General features: G+C 37.4%; 1 protein-coding gene and 2 non-coding genes across 3 annotated transcripts in view; 1 reads left to right on the forward strand and 2 right to left on the reverse strand.

Annotated features, from left to right (window-relative positions):
• CAPZA1 (capping actin protein of muscle Z-line subunit alpha 1) overlaps nt 1–19,832 on the reverse strand; it is a 50,304-nt gene that overhangs the window by 16,638 nt on the left and 13,834 nt on the right. The window contains exons 2-5 of the mRNA XM_031008427.3: nt 7,705–7,768; nt 5,510–5,561; nt 1,336–1,399; nt 325–531 (exon numbers count right to left, since the gene is read on the reverse strand). Coding sequence (XP_030864287.2) covers nt 325–531; nt 1,336–1,399; nt 5,510–5,561; nt 7,705–7,768 — 387 coding nt within the window. The remainder of the gene's footprint in view (nt 1–324; nt 532–1,335; nt 1,400–5,509; nt 5,562–7,704; nt 7,769–19,832) is intronic.
• On the reverse strand, nt 2,294–2,394 carry LOC115932399 (small nucleolar RNA U13). The gene has a single exon (XR_004068683.1). It is a non-coding gene; the product is annotated as a small nucleolar RNA U13 (small nucleolar RNA).
• LOC115932277 (U7 small nuclear RNA) lies at nt 18,643–18,703 on the forward strand. The gene has a single exon (XR_004068575.1). It is a non-coding gene; the product is annotated as a U7 small nuclear RNA (small nuclear RNA).

The following is a 19,832-nucleotide window of genomic DNA, read 5'->3' on the forward strand; positions in this document are numbered from 1 at the left end:
TTAAAAGGTTAATTTAAAAAAAAGAAAGAAAAAAAGAAAAACCAAAGACCTTTTTCTGATGGGTGTAAGGCATTTCTCATAAGTCAAATGTGAAAACAGAATACACTGATACCTAAATTTTTTGTGCATTGGGATTTTAAAAAGAAATTTTCCATATAAAAATTTCATTTATACCCCTTTCCAAAATGATTTAGGGAATAAAATGCAGAGGAGAAGAGAGCATGGCTAAGAAGAAAGTAGGGATGTTTGGTAGGCCAAAGCCTCCAAAGGATAAGGTAAATATAAGAAAACACTCTCTGATAACGAAGCAGTCAGATACTTAACAGTACAGAAGCCGTTGGAATAATGGTCTTTCACATAGGCTCTTAAAGCACTGTCACAGGATTCTCTCCAAGACTTCAGACCTCCATCTACTTCTTCTGGCTGGGGGTCACTTGCTTCTTTCCGTAAGTGGTCAAATTTAAAGGAAATTTTGTTTCTTGGATCTAAAAATCTGCTATTACCCAGGTCACCGTGCTCTGTAATTAAGACCTTCCAAAGAATCATTAAACATATGAGTAACTGTAAAAAAGACAATTCTTACTGCCTTTTATGAAACACATCAATAAAAATTCTGAGGCAGTTAACTTTTCATTTAGTCAGATTTCTCTTTCATATTAATTTTTCAACCAAGTCCCATATTATTAAGAATATTGTATTTATGAATAAGTCAACTTTAAACTACAAAATATCCCCCATACTAATAATATTCATTTCTTGGTTTCTAATATATACTTATACATAGCTATATATGTACTTTATACATAGCTGTAATAACTTTTATGTACACTTTTGTATTTTTTTCACATATTTTTCCAGAGTCATTATGAAACTTTAGGGCCATTACACTTAGCATTTAAAATAGGTAATACATTCACATGGTTCAAAAATGAAAAAATACACAAAGTGAACTGTTTTCTCACCCCATTTCCCAACCACCAAAATCCTAAAGTAATAAATAAGTAGTCTAAATTTCAGGAGGAACGCCTCTGTTTTTCCATTAAATATAATGTCTGTTGTTACTCTTATCAAGGAGAATTAAAGACAGCTGGAAAACTGTAAGACTTAAATACTTCCATTTTCACTGTTCTTGTTAAGAGGCTGCTCTCCTTTCTTGTCAAAGAAACTGCTAGTGTTATGAGAAAGAGAAGAATATCCTAACACGTAGAGTACATACAAAAACTATAAAAACTAAGACAAATTTATTCAGCACCTGGTTCAGACATCTGCTTTGGTTTCCATTAATAGGATCTCTACTATCTGCCAGGCATAGCCTGTCTAAAAGGCAATTATTACCTGATCTTCATATCCTTCTATCTTCACAGGCGTGAACTGATCCATGTTATACTGGGCAAATGCACTGTTTTTTTTAAAAGGTTTTTTTTTTTAAAAAAAAAAAAGGAGGGAGAGAGAAAAGAATTATGTGTAAATAAACACAAAAGGTGGTTCACAGGATAGTGAAAGGAAATGTGAAAATAGTACCCTGTACTTTTCCCCTTTCTCCCCAGACATCCAGTGTTAACATAATGCCTTCCAGCTTTCTGAAGGGACTCCTCTCCACGGAGATCTTGGAAGCTCCTTAAACTCTGAAATTACCTTTTCCTCTCTGCTCCTGAGCTCCACAATTCCAAAGTTGGTTTGTTTTGAGATAGAGTCTCACTATGTTGCCAGGCTGGCCTCAAACTCCTGGGCTCAAGAGATCTTCCTATCTGTTTCCTGAGTAGCTGGGACTACAGGTGCGCACCACCACACTCGGCTAATTCCAAAGTTTGAAGCAATCTGATTATTGTGAACTGCCAACAATTTTAATCATTTGGGCAGAAGCTTTCAGTAATTCAAAAGAATCCTCCATTGATACACTATTTTGGAAATGGGTTTTTTTCTTGGCTCTCAAAGTCATGAGAAACTATAATTAAATGTCAGAAGGCATCTGACATGCAAAGAAGGTGAAGTGAGAGTTGAGCATGAGTCAAGTATAAAAGTAGAGCCTCAGGCACAAAGTAGTTATTTTTAAAAGAGGAATGCATAAATAATCAAAGTACATGCCTAATATTACTATTTGTCCAAAGCCTGATTTTTGAAATTCTGCATTTTTAATGGCTCTCTAATACATTTTACAAAGCTAAAGCAAAAGACAAGATAAAAGAAAGATGGAAATAAGAGCTACACTTATATTCTTAAAAAGCATCAGTCTTCTCACAGAATTCCCAATTTTAACCTATTAAAATAGACTGCTAGTTTTTTTTTTTCCCCATGTCAGACAGGTAATGTGCCAACATAACAAGGTTTGAGGGAGGCACATCTCACACATGCATGTGAAAACTCAACCATCACACTTATGAACTACAAAAGGATGGAGACCACTAGTTTTAAGCAGTGGTTAAAACTAGGCTTTTCAAGATAAAGCAAAGTAACAAACATTTAAACTTCTTCAAATATTTAAAGCTTTTTTTTTTTTGAGATGGAGTTTAGCTCTTGTTGCCCAGGCTGGAGTGCAATGGTGTGATCTTGGCTCACCGCAACCTCCACTTCCCGGGTTCAAGCGATTCTCCTGCCTCAGCCTCCAGAGTAGCTGGGATTACCATGTGCCACCATGCCCAGCTAATTTCTGTATATTTAGTAGAGACTGGGTTTCTCTATGTTGGTCAGGCTAGTCTCGAACTTCCAACCTCAGGTGATCCGCCCGCCTCAGCCTCCCAAAGTGCTGGGATTACAGGCATGAACCACCATGCCCAGCCTCTAAAGCTAATTTTCAATCTTATTTTGTTAAAAGTTATTACTGTATATTTTGTTTTATTTTTTTGGGGGGTGGGGGTGATGCAGTCTCACTCTGCTGCCCAGGCTAGAGTGCTGTGGTATGATCTTGGCTCACTGCAACCTCTGCCTTCCGGATTCAAGTGATTCTCCTGCCTCAGCCTCCCAAGTAACTGGGATTACAGATGCGCACCACCACACCCAGCTAATTTCTGTATTTTCTTTAGAGATGGGGGGGGGGGGAGGTCTCACCATGTTGGCCAGGCTGGTCTCGAACTCCTGACCTCAGGTGATCCACCCACTTTGGCCTCCCAAAGTGTTGGGATTACAGGCGTGAGCCACCGCACCCAGCCAAGTTATTACTGTGTTTTACTCCTTAAAACACCACATCCCCATGTAGCAAAATTAATCCCAAACACATTAGCTCTTCAGAAAGGATACAATTTATTCATAAAAAGTAGAATAAATGTTAGTTTAAAAAAAAAACGAGTAGGAAGTAAATATTTTATTCTAGTATATGTCCTAAGACTATAGATTACCAACACCAACACCAAAATGTCCTTACCTTTAATTCCATCTCAAGTAAACAGCATCTCCATTTTACCAGCTGCCTAAGCCAAAAACTTGGGGTGATCTTTGATTCTTCTCTTTTTCTCACACTTCACATCCAGTCCATCAGTAAATCTTGTAGGCTCTACTTAAGTACATATTCAGAATCTGACTCCTTCCCACCACCCCCACTGCTACCACTCTAGTCCAACCAGTAGCATCTATCCCTGAACTATTCTCATTGTCTTGGAATTACTCATCTTACCTCAGCTTTTGCCCCTCTACACAGGAGCTAGTGATTATTCTAAAATATAAGTCTCAATATGTTATTCTCTACTCAAAACAATCTTACTTCCTATCTCTGTCAGAATGAAATTCACTCTTTAACATAACTTACAACACCCTATTTATTCCAGAAGCGCTGGAATTATCTGGGGATGGTTCTGGTGGCCAGAAACTGGTGGAAATCCAGGAAAGATGGTAAATCTTAGCTACTTCAAGCCTTTCATTTTATACAGACTGAAGGCAATAATTATGATAATGATTATGAAAACATTAATTGAGCAGTTACTATGAGGACTATGGCCAAGGGACTGAAATGTTTTAATACAGAAATAAAACTGAATTTTTCTTCTCTATGGAAAATCAAATATTTGGGTCCAGGAAAATTCTCTTAACAAGAGGGTTCCCCAAGAACCTATAGTCTATAAGAACCAGAATAGTTATAAATACAAAGCTTTAGTGTCAGTGCAATTAAAGAAAATGAAGTATCTGAACTACATACCAACTTCTCTTAATCTTAGCCAAAAGGCCGAGAAGCTACATACCAACTTCTCTTTGGTTCTATTGGAAATAGGATTAACAGGCTTTAGGTTGCAATGACACTTGGGTGATATTCAACATCCACCCCTTTCAGCTTATCAAGTGATGTACAAAGCATATTTACTGTGGGTAGTTCTCAAGGATAAAACTGGGACCAATATGGCAGGCAAATTGAAGAACTTGCCTTGTGAGATTGTGAATTCCTTATTATTAGAAGCATTCAGATTAGATAACTGTCTATTGACAGATGTTGATGAGATTCTTTCAGTGAAAGAACGTAAAGAGGAGTTAAACTAGCAAATCATGAATGTCCTTTTCTATGGCAGATTCTATGAATCTAAGAGAAACCATCATTAGAGTATATCTCCGATGTGAGCCTAGCTTCCTTAAATCAATGTATAATTAGGGTATCATTCACGATGACAATTACAGTAAAGCTGTGCAAATTCTACGTTTGCAGAATCTAGTCCCAAAATGAGTTCCAAAAAAGCAGCAAGGACAGGGCAGATTATTGTTTCCCAGGCAGCAGCTCTTACAACTGTTTTCTATGGCTAAAATCTAAACCAATTATGTATCATACCCAATGACTTTATGATAATTATTTGTTGCTCTGCAGCAACATGTCCTTGTCCTGTCTCCCCATCCCTACCCACTCTAGCCATTATCCAACTCTTTACAAAGGAACTCTGAGCCAGTTGGGTAGACAGCAACTGAAACAGAACTTTGTGTTGAAAATTAGAGTAGTGATAAAGCCAGACAACAGGGAGCCTTGAAAGCTACAGCAAGTTTAGATTTTATTATAGAAGATATCAAAAAAAAAAGAGGCACCACCGTAATATTTTTGAAGGCAAGGGCACAATGAAAATATTTTAGAAAGATTAATTAGCTTCAGAGTGGTAAGGAGTCAATGACTAGGTAACCTAATCATGCTTTTATCCTATGGTTAATTTTAACTATTAAGGCACTTTATTAATATTTGCTATTCTTAAACATTATCATTCCTCACTGGCAGATCATTCCTATGTATAGCTAGCTGTTTAAAAAAATTCAACATGAACTAGAACAACTATAAAGGAAAACCTAACAGCTAACATTAAACTCTGCTTTAATCAGGCAAATGTGGGCAGAAATAAAAACTAGTTCATATATTATAGTAAGCTTTGAGGAAGTAAACAACGATTGGGGGAACATGTTTTCTCCAATTAAAAAAAACAACGAAAATTGCTAAAACCAACTGCTTTACTTTGAAGTATTTTAAACTTTGTTTTCAGGGTGCTAGTTTACTGTCAACATAGTTTACCCAATGTTAGAATAACATTCTAAGTGGATTTGGAAAGATACTTACTGTGCTGCCCCTTCCCTGAGGAGATTGTCATTATTAAGTAGTAGCCGAACGTCTGAGGAGGAAAAATGTTACAATGTTCAGTGGAGGATAAATTTGAGAAATTTTAGCAGATTTCTAGATTGAATTTTTAAATGTCAGGCTTTGTAAAATTAGTCTTCAGGTGTACTATATAAGTAGAAATTCTAAACATGCAAATAAAAAGATGCTAATGTTCACAGATTTGTGTACAATTATGTGTGCTATATAGTCTCAAGGAACTTTACAGCAAATGAAAAACATGGTTTACAGAAAGCTACAGTTAAAGAGTGTTAATTCTGTATTTAAATGAATCCTTTAATATGAGCATAGATTAAGAATTGCAGGCGTTTCTACAACATCGTATCAAGAAAGCTGGGCACAATTCAGTCAGTAAGAGTGAAATTCTTAACCTTGGAGAATCTAATGTGGGGTCTACAACCTTTTTAAAAAGCTGTGTATCAGAAGTCTAGTCACTTTTTTTTTTTTGAGATGAAGTCTCACTCCTGTCGTCTAGGCTGGAGTGCAATGGTGCAATCTCGGGTCATTCCAACCTCCGCTTCCCCAGTTCAAGAGATTCTCCTGCCTCAGCCTCCCGAGCAGCTGGGATTACACGCACCTGCCACCATGCTTGGCTAATTTTTGTATTTTTAGTAGAGACGGGGTTTCACCATGTTGGTCAGGCTGGTTTCGACCTCCTGACCTAAGGCGATCTGCTCACCTTGGCCTCCCAAAGCGTTGGGATTCCAGGTGTGAGCCACCATGCCTGGCCTGTTAGTTAAGAATTTATCTGAGCTAAAGTTCAAGAAGAATTTTCTACTGAAAATTGAAAATTTCGGCCAGGTGTAGTGGCTCACGCCTGTAATCACAGCACTTTGGGAAACTGAGGCAGGCGGATCACGAGGTCAAGAGATCGTGACCATCCTGGCCAACATGGTGAAACCCCATCTCTTCTAAAAATACAAAAAATTAGCGAAGTGTGGTGGTGAGCACCTGTAGTCCCAGCTACTTGGGAGGCAGGGGTTCCAGTGAGCCAAGATCGCGCCACTGCACTCCAGACTGGCGACAAAGCAAGACTCCATCAAAAAAAAAAAAAAAAAAGAAAAGAAAAATTCAACAGGAAAATTTATTAAAAATGTTACTAAGAATTTACATTTAGTCAATGCAAAAGACTAGAAAAAGGCTGCATTTGTTTCCTTTGCTGTTGGTGCTCAAAATCCACAAACAATTTTAGAAAAAATATCTTGATTTACTTCTATTATATCTTATACTCCCTGAAGCAAATGTTTATGTTTCTCCTAGTTACTTTTTCCAATTTTAGCAATAAAGATTATTATTGACTGTTCTACCATCTGGGCCAGGTACAAAGGAATATCATACAGTTCCTCTCGAGTAGCTAACTTTCTAATATAAAATTAGAATCTCAAAATAAATGTTTGCTAAACTGAACCAAGATGCACAACAATTATTATTTTGCTTAACGCATCTTTAAGACAAATTTAATAACTTAAAATGGGATTATGATTATTTATTTCACCATGAAGTTTAAGATGCTCCATCACATTTTCCATCTTGTAAAATGTATTAAGGCAGCAGATAGTATGGAAAGCTGTAAATGTATTTAATTGTGGTTCCCCAACCTGCTGCGATTCAGAATCACCTGGTAAAGAACTTGATGAAATACAGATTAACCAGTTCCACCTCAGATCTAATGAATGTGAATCTTGAGGGGAAGATAAAGCTGAATCTGCATATTTAATAAGCTCCCCAGATATAGTCAGTTCAGCCCCACTGGCCCAAAAAAGTGTTCCATATCATGTGACTTCCTAAGTGAAAGCAATGAAGAAAATTAAGCTATGATCTATAATGATAAAAATAAAACTATGAAAATAATTTAGTATTGTTTCTACATTTATTGATACTAATCTGCATTAAATCTTTTCTCACATAAGATAGGCATCCTAATTTATGGGTTAGGAGCTTTATTTTCACTCAGACCTGGGTTTGAATTCTTGCTTTGACATTTACTAACTGGGGGACCTTGGACAAGTTATTTCAATTTTTTTGAATCTTGATTTACTTAGCTATGGCTACAACAAGTCGTAAGAATTAAAACAGACAGCAAGTACTCAATAAATAATGGTAATTAAGGAGGGATGAAAATACTAATCTTTACTCACCATTGAATACTTCATTAAATTCCCCTGGGGGTGCATGAGTGATGAATTTAGCAGCTATGCGTACCTAAAGAGAAATAAAATTTACACTTAGGAGAATTATGAAGAGTAACATATAAAAGGAGAAATAATTAACAAATTATAAATTTTCATCATATCCCTTGAAAAAAATGTTCTGTTTAAACATTTACTGTTTAGGAGTCTTCAAATTTTCTTTTCATAAAGCACCCCAAAGCTGTTACTATCAATATAGGTACATTCTGATTTGGGAATATACGTGTTTTGATAAATCTGAATTCATCTTTCAAAAACAGGATAATAGTTTTTGACCAAATACATTACATTCACAAAAAGAGAAAGCTATGATCTTGATTATGAACATTTAAGCAAAACTAAATAAAATATTAACAAATTAAATAGTATACCAATACCAATTCTCCCAATACAAGGACGGTTCAATATAATAAGTTACTGTAACCTACAAATTAAAAGACCAAAACCATGTGATCATCTCAACTCATGCTGAAAAAAAAAAAAAATTAACACCTACTCCAATATCATAAAAAACCAAAACTATTAGTTTTTGGTAGATATAAAATAAACGCCTTTAATTTAATAAAGGACTACCTACCAAAATTCTACAACAACCTTAATAATGAAACATAAGCAATGTCACTAACTTTATTAATTTATTTATTTTGAGATAGGGTCTTGGCTGTTGTCCAGGCTGGAGTGCAGTGGCATGATCAAGGCTTACTGCAGCCTCAAATTCCTGGGCTCAAGCGCTCTTCCTGCCTCAGCCTCCTGAGTAGCTGGGGCCACAGGCATGTGCCACCACACCTAATTTTGTAATTTTTATTTTTGTAGAGACAGGTCTCATCGTGCCCAGGCTGGTCTCAAACTCCTAGGTTCAGGTGATCCTCTGGCCTCAGCCTCCCAAAGTGTTGGGATTATTGGTGTGAGCCACCGTGGCTGCCCTAAGTCATCAACTTTAAATACAAGGCAAAGATGACTCCTATCACCTCTACTATTCACCACTGTATTAGAGGGCATAAGGAATGTTATGGAAAATATTTCTCCTGTTATTCAACCTAGCCTCTGTCCTCTGCCCCCTGTTGCCATTCTCCCTTTCTGGATATACTATTATAAATGGATGATAAAATGTTAGGTTCTAATCCGCTTATCTCATTGTTTGCCTCTATATTTTATCTTTTTTTGTCATTTTATGCTTTGTCTGGGGAAAATGCTCTACTCCAATCCATTAATATGCTCTTCATCTGTGCCCATTTTCCTGCTCCATTTTTTTTTTAAGAGACAGGGTCTCGCTATGTTGTTGCCCAGACTGGAGTACTGTGGTGTGATCATAGCTCACTGCAGCCTCCAACTCCTGACCTCAGGAATCTTTCCGCATCAGCCTCCCGAGTAGCTGGGACTACAGGCACTCATCAACAGGCCCAGCATAACAATTATTTTGACTGTTCAATTTTTAATTTCCAAGATTTTTGGTAATTCCTTTTGTCTTTTTTTTTTTGCACTGGCAAGTATGTAGAGCAAAGCAATTTATTTTAGTGTGTATACAATATCTCTATGAGGACATTAACTACTTATTTAATTTTTGTAGTTATTTTTTCTCAGAGACAGGGTCTTACTTGGTTGCTCAGGCTAGAGTGCAGTGGTGTGATCATAGTTCACTGTAACCTCAAACTCCTGGGTTCAAGTGATCCTCCTGCCTCAAGCTCTCAAGTAGCTAAGACTACAGGTTTGCCTCACCATGCCTGGCTAATTTTTTAAAAATTTTAATTTTCTGCAGAGAGAGGGTCTCACTATGTTGCCCAGGCTGGTCTCAAACTCCTGGCCTCAAGTGATCCTCCCACCTCAGCCTCCCAAAGCATTGAGATTACAGGTGTGAGCCACTGTGCCCAGTATAACTACCCATTTTAAAGTCTTGTTCTATTGATTGTTTCCTAAAAATTTAGATCCTATCCTCGTTGAATTTGATTCTTCCCCTTCATGGTATTGGTTTTCCATAAATGGTGCTCTGACTTTAATTTAGTTTGCCTATTGTTTGCTGGTAGCTTGTCTCTAGTGACTACAGGGGAGGGAAAGAGTAGATTTGCTTCTGCTCATCAGGTTATGTGAGCAGTTTATCTTCTGAGTGAGCCTAAGGTCCACAGGCTATGTGGGACACCACTCTGCATCTATGGTCCCAGTGCTCATACTCAGTGCTATATTCTAAGGACAAATGCTGTTTTTGTCTTCAGCTTAGCCCAGAGGAGAGAAGGGAGGAGCTAAGTGGTCCAACTAGCCAAAGAGCAATTCTCCAGTTAATCTACTCTAAGACTGTTCTGGATCCTTTCCTTCTTGATTCTTAAACTGATGTAAGATCCTCCAGAATGGCTCCTATTTGGCATTTGGCAATACCAATATATAGATATTTGGCAGCATCTATACATAGTAATAATGCTAGTAATGATAATAAATAGGACTCACCACAAATGTGTCTCTCAGTATAGTTCTAATATACTATGAGAGAAAGGATGAAAATTCCCTAATATTTGATGTAATAATGAGTATGAAGATGATTCAACTCCCTAAGGTAGGGCAAAGAAGAACATGGTATATCTAACAATAAACTGAGCCTTATTTCTAGCTAGTTATCCTCTGTTGACTTATTTCCTTCAAACAATTTTAAGTTTATTGATGACCCCATCAAACTATTCTTCAGCAGAAAAAAAAATACGTTCAAGAGTCTCTTGAATACAAAGCTGGGGCCAGGTGCAGTGGCTCATGACTGTAATCCCAGCACTTTGGGAGGCTGAGGTGGGCGGATCACTTGAGGTCAGGACTTCAAGACCAGTCTGGCCAACATGGCAAAACCCCATCTCTACCAAAAGTACAAGAATTAGTTGGGTGTGGTGGTGGGTACCTGTAATCCCAGCTACTTGGGAAGCTGAGGCAGGAGAATCACCTCAACCCGGAAGGTGGAGGTTGCAGTGAACCAAGATTGCACCACTGCACTCCAGCCTGGGCAACTGTGGGAGACTCTGTCTCAAAAAAAAAAAAAAAAAAAAAAAAAAGCTGGGAGAAGAGAATTAGAAAAAAAAAAACAGCAATTTTGGTTGGGTGTGGTAGATCATGCCTGTAATCCCAGCACTTTGGGAGGCTGAGGCAGGTGGATCGTTTGAGGTCAGGAGTTCGAGACCAACCTGGCCAACATGGTGAAACCCTGCCTCTACTAAAAATACAAAACTTAGCCGGGCATGGTGGCACACACCTGTAATCCCAGCTACTTGAGAGGCTGAGGCAGGAGAATCTCTTGAACCCAGGAGGCGGAGTTTGCAGTGAACCGAGATCCCACCACTGCACTCCAGCTTGGGCGACGGAGTGAGACTGTCTCAAAAAAGAAAATAAACAAAACAGAAATACTTTACAACTTTAGTATTCCTAGGCTTATACAAATAATCTTACTGTAAGTTCACTCTTATTCTGAAAAGGACAAAGAAAAGCTGCTCTGTGATGAAACCGTTAGTCAAGAAAGGCCTAGTGATTGATGGAGCAAGGTAGAATGGAAAATTTGGGTTCCAATAACTGTCTCTGCTGGTCCATTAGCTAACTAGATTTGTGATTCTAGAAACATTACTAACTTTTTTCGGTCCTGAGTTTTCTCATGATAATCCATCTCCTCATAGAGTCATATTAGAAGATCTGCAAAATTTCTTTTAGCTACAAATCCTACAAATTTTTTAAGACTTGGAAGACAAAAGTTGGTATGTGGACTACCTGGAAACAGGCATCAGGAATTCACGCCACAAAAATACATGTTAGAATATTCTTAGGTACATAAAGTTTTAGAACCCTGCCTTGACAGGGTAATTACAGATAGTGTATTATTTTTTCTGGGATGAAAACTGATGGAGAGGAAATGCTCCATAAGGCTCCTTATATTAACTGAGCAAAAACAATAAAAAGAGAGATTCTAATCAGGAAGAAATCCTGCTCAACTCATGAAAATTATGCTACGTAGGACTAACCGTTACAATAAAGATTTCTATCTATATTTTCCTTGGCATGTACACTTAATCACATTTCTGTACTTTTCAACTGTTGGTATCAATCTCTTATTTAAAAGATCAGTAATCCTACTTTTAATAATAAATCTTTTTTTTTTTGGTCTATTTGTGACAAATCTGTGGAGTGAGCTATGGTCTATCCCCTTTCTGTCAAGGTGCATTTCCCGTAATCTTTACATAATTATAAAACTCCTCGGTCAAGTGTGTGTAATCCAAAAAATAAGTATATACATATTCACACACTATCAAAAAAGTAACTTCCCTGCAAGGAAAAAGGAATAAAGCCACAGCCATATTTTACATACTACTCATATAACATAATATTTGAATGTATAATAAAATTACCAAACTGAAAATTCAAGATACTAATATTCCCGAAGTCCCACCCAAATTTTCAGAAGTTACAAAATCTGATGGAATTGGTACAACTGAAAGAACAGCAGTTTGTTTCGATAGAAGATGAACTGATACTGCATATAAAAAAGTAATAATTCACCCATTCGGCAAACTAGGAAGAGAAGTATCAATGAATAAAGACCGGAGACTGGATAAGACATTGTCACTACCCTCAAGGACCTGATGCCTAGATAGTAATGTAGCAAGCAGGTAATAAATGCAGAGTGAGGCACAAAGGAAGATGCAATCAACTCTGTGTACCTACATTAAAAAGAGGGTGGTCGGCCAGGCGCGGTGGCTCACGCCTATAATCCCAGCACTCTGGGAGGCCAAAGTGGGCAGATCACGAGGTCAGGAGTTCAAGACCAGCCTGGCCAAGATGGTGAAACCCCATCTCTACTAAAAAACATACAAAAATTAGCCAGGCACGGTGGCAGGCAACTGTAATCACAGCTACTTGGGAGGCTGAGGCAGGAGAATTGCTTGAACCCAGGTACCGGAGGTTGCAGTGAGTCAAGATTGCGCCACTGCACTCCAGCCTGGGTGATAAGAGTGAGATTCTGTCTCAAAAAAAAATAAAAATAAAAAAAAATAAAAGGTTGGGGGTAGTCTTCAGAGGCTGTGATGTTTGAGATGGATTGGAGGATGAGTAGTTAAGACCAAGGAAGGCATTCCGAGTACAGGAAACAATATACACAAACTAAGACAACATGTGGTAACAAACTGAACGCAGGCGTTTACAAGACTTGCAAAATGTAAAACAATGTGACTTGTCACACTAATTCCTGTTCTATTTTGGAAAATAAAGTTTTTTTTTAAACAACAAATAACTATGTTAAATGTAATAGGTTTATTATTTTCAAATGAGTTATTTTAAAAATCAGTTTTAGTATTTTTTTTTTTTTTTTTTTTGAGACAGTCTCAGTCTGTCACCCAGGCTGCAGTGCGGTAGCACAATCTCAGCTCACTGCAACCTCCACCTCCCAGGTTCAAGTGATTCTCCGGCCTCAGCCTCTTGAGTAGCTGGGATTACAGGAACGTGCCATAACACCCTGCTAATTTTTGTATTTTTAGTAGAGATGGGGTTTCACCATGTTGGCTAGGCTCGTCTTGAACTCCTGACCTCAAATGATCCACCCGCCTCACCTCCCGAAGTGCTGGGACTACAGGTGTGAGCCACTGCGCCCGGCCTCAGTTTTAATATGTAATTTAACAGATATAAGCCACGTAAAAAAAAAAATTCAGTTTTTAAGTATGTAAAGGGGTCCTGACAGTAAAAAAGTTTGAGAAGTGCTCCATTTGTTGACATGGGTTTATAATATGCTGTTTATATACGTTTATAATGTGCTGTTGAATGAAAAGGGCTTTTACTTCTTTCCTGGTCTTTTAGAAATTATATATATTTACACCTATGTATAGCTACTAAATTTTAACTGGGACTATCTCTAGTACAAAAAAAATTGTTTTCTTTTTTTGGCTTACCTCTGTGTTCAAAAAGTTATAAGAAATATAATGTTACTAGTATGATAAAGCAAATTAAAAATTTTTTTAATAAAAAAAGGAGCATGTCAACATCCCTCATCCTTTAATTTTTTTTTTAAGATGAAAGGGGAAATAAAGAAAGATAAAGGCTACTGAGTGACATGAAAACTGAAAGAACCAGGTCAAGGAAGCCAAAGGACTGAGGTGAGGATGGCCAAATCCTAAAGGCAATAAAGAAGGCTTCTTAAAGTTACTTCTTGACCAAGACCTTTGACTTCACTTCATATCCCCATAGTACCTCATGCTTAAAAAATTGATGAATTGGTTAAACAAGGGGATTATATGAAAGAAAAAGGTAAACTAAAAGCTCACTTCCATTTTCTAAGTTAAAAAGCAGGGTGAGGGAAGAAAATCTAGTAGTATTATTTGAATTCAGGTTCAAGTGCTGAAAAAACTTAATATTCCCTGTTCATCTGAGAATATCAAGAACAGGAGAAATATCCAATTAGAGGAACCAAAACATCTCCCAGTTTTTAAATGAAAGCGAGGAGATTTGAAAGTATATGCAATGGCAAGGGTGAAATACTTAATGAGTGGTTAAAAATAATATATTAGATGCCAACATGGAATCCTAAAACACATTGTCATAGCAAGGAATCCTATGTTATTTCCTGACAGTTACTAAAATGGTGGATGGTTATTAGATATTTGATAGTTTCTGAAGTGTTGATTTTTCACTATTTGAACACAATACCACAAAAATACCTTTAAGTAGTAGACATAATACATATAATTATATTAAAATTATATAATATATAATTATATATTATATAAATTATTCTCTCTCTATATATATCTCTATATCTATATCTATATCTATGGAGTCTCGCTCTGTTGCCCAGGCTGGAGTGCAGTGGCATGATCTCGGCTCACTGCAACCTCTGCCTCCTGGGTAGCTGGGATTACAGGCATGTGCTACCACACCTGGCTAATGTTTGTATTTTTAGTAGGGATGGGGTTTCACCATGTTGGCCAGGCTGGTCTCGAACTCCTGACCTCAGGTGATCCACCTGCTTCAGTCTCCCAAAGTGCTGGGATTACAGATGTGAGCCACTGTGCCCGGCCTGATATATTTACATACTCACTATAAAATCTAAAGTCTGGGCTGGGTGTGGTGGCTCACGCCTGTAATCCCAGCATTTTGGAAGGCCGAGGTGGGTGGATCAATTGAGGTCAGGACTTTGAGACCAGCCTGGCCAACATGGTGTAACCCCGTCTCTACTAAAAGTATAAACACTAGCCGGGCGTAGTGGTGGGCACCTGTAATCCCAGCTACTCGGGAGGCTGAGGCAGGAAAACTGCTTGAACCCAGGAGACGGAGGTTGCAGTGAGCCAACACAGTGCCACTGCACTCCAGCCTTGGTGACAGAGTGAGACTCTGTCTCAAAAAATAAATAAATCTAAAGTCTGTTCCATGGCTCCTCCTTCCCTAATTCCTCCACTCATACCACTTAGCTCCTAGACTTACAGCTACACTCATGCCTCAGGTATATTTCTTGTTCCTTTGGCCAGAAATGCTCTCTTGGATTATTCACTCCAATCTTTATTTAGTCTCTGTTCAAGTGTTACCTGCCAAATAAACTACCCTTCCCTAACTCCCATATATAAATTAGCTGTTGTACCCTTCCAACCTTCACAATTCTAGCCCTTTTACTGCTTTATTTTTCTTCAAGGAATTTGCCACCACCGAACATATACTTACATGTTTACTGTCCAACATCCCCCAAAGTCCAAGATCATAGAGCAAGAGTCAATAAACTGCTAATGTAAAGGGCAGATGGGCTTTGGGAGTCACAAAGTTTCTGTCCCAACTGTTAAGCATGGTTGTGTTCCAATAAAACTTTATTTTGTACTCTGAAATTTGTATTTCATGTAATTTTCACATCATGAAATATGATTATTCTTTTTTTGTTTTCAACCATTCCAAAAGCATTAGTTTATAGATCCTATAAAAACAAGCAGTGGGCCCAGCACAGCAGCTCACACCTGTAATCCCAACACTTTAGGAGGCCAAAGCTGGAGAATCGCTTGAGCTCAGGAATTCGAGACCCAGCCTAGGCAACACAGTAAGATCTTATCTCTATTACAAATAACAAAAAAATTTAGCCGGGCATGGTGGCACATGCCTGTAGTCCAAGCTACTCAGGAGGTTGAGGCAGGAGGATCACTTGAGCCTGGGGGGTCAAGGCTGCAGTGAGCTATGATTGTGCCACCGCACTACAGCGTGTACAATAGAGCAAGAGCCTGTCTCAACAAACAACAAAACAAAACAAAACAAAAACAGATGTTGGACTGGATTTGGCCCACTGGCCATAGTTTGTCAACCCCTGACACAGAACAAAAGAACTTGTTATGTTTGTTCACTGCAGTATACCCAGGACTGAGACCTAGAACATGCTAGGAATGTGAATGAATGAATACTATTTTATTGTTTATAAAACTCTTACGTAAGCTGTTTCTTTTATTGATCTTTAAAACAGCTTGTTAAAGAAGGCAGGGGAGAGACTATTATCCCCATTTATAAATCAAGAAATAGGTTCAGGGAGTGTAAGTGCCTTGTCTAAGATTGCATGCTTATAATAAATGGGTGGAGCTGGAATTGTAACTTAGACATTCAACTATATCATGCAGTATTAAAAGGAAGTAAAAGTCTGGAGGATTACCTTTAGTGTGTCACATGAATTTGACTGTCCTTTTAGACTGTTTTAACCAAGAATTGAGTCAAAGCTATGCTTGTGAAAGATGCAGCTGTCACAAAGTTGAGAGGAATAGATAAAATGATAAATAAGTTTAAAAGTTAACATTTTATCCAACTTCAAAACTGGGTCAAAGCTAAGATGAAATTAATAGAGCAAAAGGGGAGAGGGAAATGACTAAGCAGTTAGTGACTGAAAAAATATCTTTGCTGCAATACTGATGAGGGATGACATTTTCATTAACAGTGATTTAGTCAATCATTCTCAAGGGTGGGAGAGTGAAAGAAAGAAGGCAGTTATCTCCCATAAAGGGGAGGTATGTCAGCTCCTCTAACTTGAGAATCACTAATATGAAGGTTTTAGTTGAACAAAAACTGAACTGCTGCTTTAAAAAAAAAAAGCCTTTAAAAAACTGTCCCTGTTTCATAAAGTAACAGTTTCACTACACACTGTATTCATCAGACAGTATCTACACTAAATGGTGTAACTCCTTGAATATTTTAAAGGGAGACTATCCGAGGCTTTTACATAATTTCCTCTTTCATATATTTAAATATTACAATAAAATTACTAGCATAAAATTAATTATATTTTGTTTCTAACCTAAAAAGGGGGGATTTAAAATATATAACCAACAAAAGATAAGATTTCCTAAATTTCAATTTCTTCCCATTCGTCTTATTCTCTTACCTCTAAAAGGGGGAAATAATAATAAACCAATCCTTGCAAGATTCAAAATTTCATTTTCACATTACTAGTATCTGTACCGAAAGTTTAAAAATCAGTCGCACTGAAAAGTCCTAAGTTTCATTTTCCCTAGAAATGGCTTAATTTTCTTAGATTTTCATATATCATATTTTAGCAAGAATCTTAAGAAAATATCCTAAGGAATTTATAAAACTGTAGCTTATTAGATAGTCTTTTAATAACAGACCCCACACATTTCATCAACATTGCACCTATTCATAATTAGCTTTTATTTTTTATTTTTTTCTAGAAAGAGTCTCGCTCTGTCACCGAGGCTGGAGTGCAGTGGCGCGATCTCAGCTCACTGCAACCTCTGCCTCCCGGGTTCAAGCAATTCTCCTGCCCCAGCCTCCTGAGTAGCTGGGATTACAGGCGCCTGCCACCACGCCTGGCTAATTTTTGCATTTTTAGTAGAGATGGGGTTTCACCGTGTTGACCAGGCTGGTCTCGAACTCCTGACCTCATGATCTGCCTGCCTCGGCCTCCCAAAGTGCTGGGATTACAGGCATGAGCCACTAAGCCCAGCCATCACTAGCTTTTAAAATTATTTCCTTGGGCCGGGCACAGTGGCTCACACCTATAATCCCAGCACTTTCAGATGCCGAGGCAGGTCAGGAGTTCAAGACCAGCTGGCCAACAGGAGGAAACCCTGTCTCTGCTAAAAATGCAAAAATTAGCTGGGTGTTGTAATCCCAGCTACTCGTCTCAAAAAAAAAAAAAGTCCTTGACAAACACATACAAACAAACTTTAAGTTAAATATTTAACAACTGCACTCTTTGTGGGCACTGGTGGATAATTCTACACAGAAAAGGGAGAATTCTTTCGCTAGATGATATCCACATTCCACTTATCAGCAAAGGCCTGGTCAGTTTATACCACCCCAGTTTTGCATACTTTAGGAGCCAAATCTCTGCCAGCATGTCTCCCTGGTCAATAAAAATCTTTACCTCCTTCATTAGTCTACTGAAAGTATTAAAGACTTCACCTCTTGGCCTTGACTCATACTCTCCTTGAAAGTTGTGCCTTTCTCCCTATCTTGGTCTGTCTAAATCCTTCCCATCTTTTTAAGGTTGGGTTCTTCCAAACCAACCGTAAAAAGTGTTCAAAGTGTATTTGAATGCTTATCATAGCACCTAAAATATAACTGCTATTGATAATTAGTTCTATAGATAGTAGTCTGCCTCCAAAGACTCAAGTTTTTTTGGGAGGGAAACTGCCTTGCTTTCCTCTTCTATATATTACAGGGTCTAGCAAATTAAATTACACATGGCAGGCAATGAGTAAATATTTACAAAATCCTTTTTGAATAAGAAGATGTAAAGGAAATGTTCTCAGTTTTAAAGATTATTATGAGGTACTATGGCAAAATGGAAAAATATAGGCTCTGGATTGGACAGACCCAGTTTTGAATTTCAGTCACTTAAAAATCTCTTTGAACCACATCATCTCCCTAAAGTGGGATAGTATGTACTCCTTAAAAATTGTTGGGAATTGTTACAGCTCTTTTAGAATTTGTGTAGCAGGTCTTCTGGTTTTCACCAGAAACCAACCTACCCAATATTAAATTTAAAAAAATTGTTGTAAAGATTAAATGAGACAATATATGGTCAAATCTTTAGCAGAATACTTAAAATATAACAGGAGAGGCTCAATAAATGTCAGCTACTGTTATCTTAACTGGTCACAGCAGGATAACTGTTACTTTAAATTATAAACTGAGCAAACCCTTCAAATTACTATCATATTACTACTTCAAAGAAAATAATCCTCTTGTTCTAGAAATCCTTTGGGTCCTAGCCACTTTATATTCTCTATCATTACCATCATAATAATCCCCACCAATAACTACACAACTTTTTACTGACCAAAAAAGCTTTATGAAAATGTCTGTTCCAATTTCCTTTAAAGTAATAACACATATTTCAAAGTTTTTAAAGTTTTCCAAATAGGGTATACTTAAAGAAAGTATAATAGTAGTAAACTATGCCTCCGTAAATATTTATTTTACTTATTTTCACTCTAACCCATTCCAAAAGTATTCAAGAATAAATAGTTGCATTTATTTTTCCTGAAAGAGATATGTACAGGATGTTATTCTTATCCTGGTAAGTTCTGCTTGCACAGAATTCAATGCTATTTCCTAAGGGAGTTTTTCCCATTTGAAGATATTTCGGATGTTGCATCAAACTAAAAAGCTTCTGTATGGCAAAGGAGAAAATTAACAGTATGAGGAGACAACTAAGTGACTGGGAGGAAATATTTGCAAACTATACATCTGATAAAGGGCTAATACCAAAAATATATAAAGAACTCAAAACAACTCAATAGCAAGAAAACAAATAACCCAATTTAAAAATGGGCAAACGGTCTGAACAGACATTTCTCAAAGATATACAAATGGGCAAGAGATATATGAAAAAATGCTCAACAACTCTAATCAGGGAAATGCAAATTAAAACCACAATGAGATATCACCTCATGCCTGTCAGAATGGCTATTATCAAAAAGACAAATGATAACAAGTCTTGGGCCAGGATAAGGAGAAAAAGGAACCCTTCTGTTGGTGGGAATGTAAATTAGTACAGTCATTTTGGAAAATACTAATAGCATGGAAATTCCACAATATACTAAAATTACCATATGATTCGGAAATTCACTTCTGGATAGATAGCCAAAGGA

The sequence above is a fragment of the Gorilla gorilla genome, chromosome 1 (genome assembly GCF_029281585.2).
Source record: "Gorilla gorilla gorilla isolate KB3781 chromosome 1, NHGRI_mGorGor1-v2.1_pri, whole genome shotgun sequence".
In the NCBI taxonomy this organism is placed as follows: domain Eukaryota; kingdom Metazoa; phylum Chordata; class Mammalia; order Primates; family Hominidae; genus Gorilla; species Gorilla gorilla.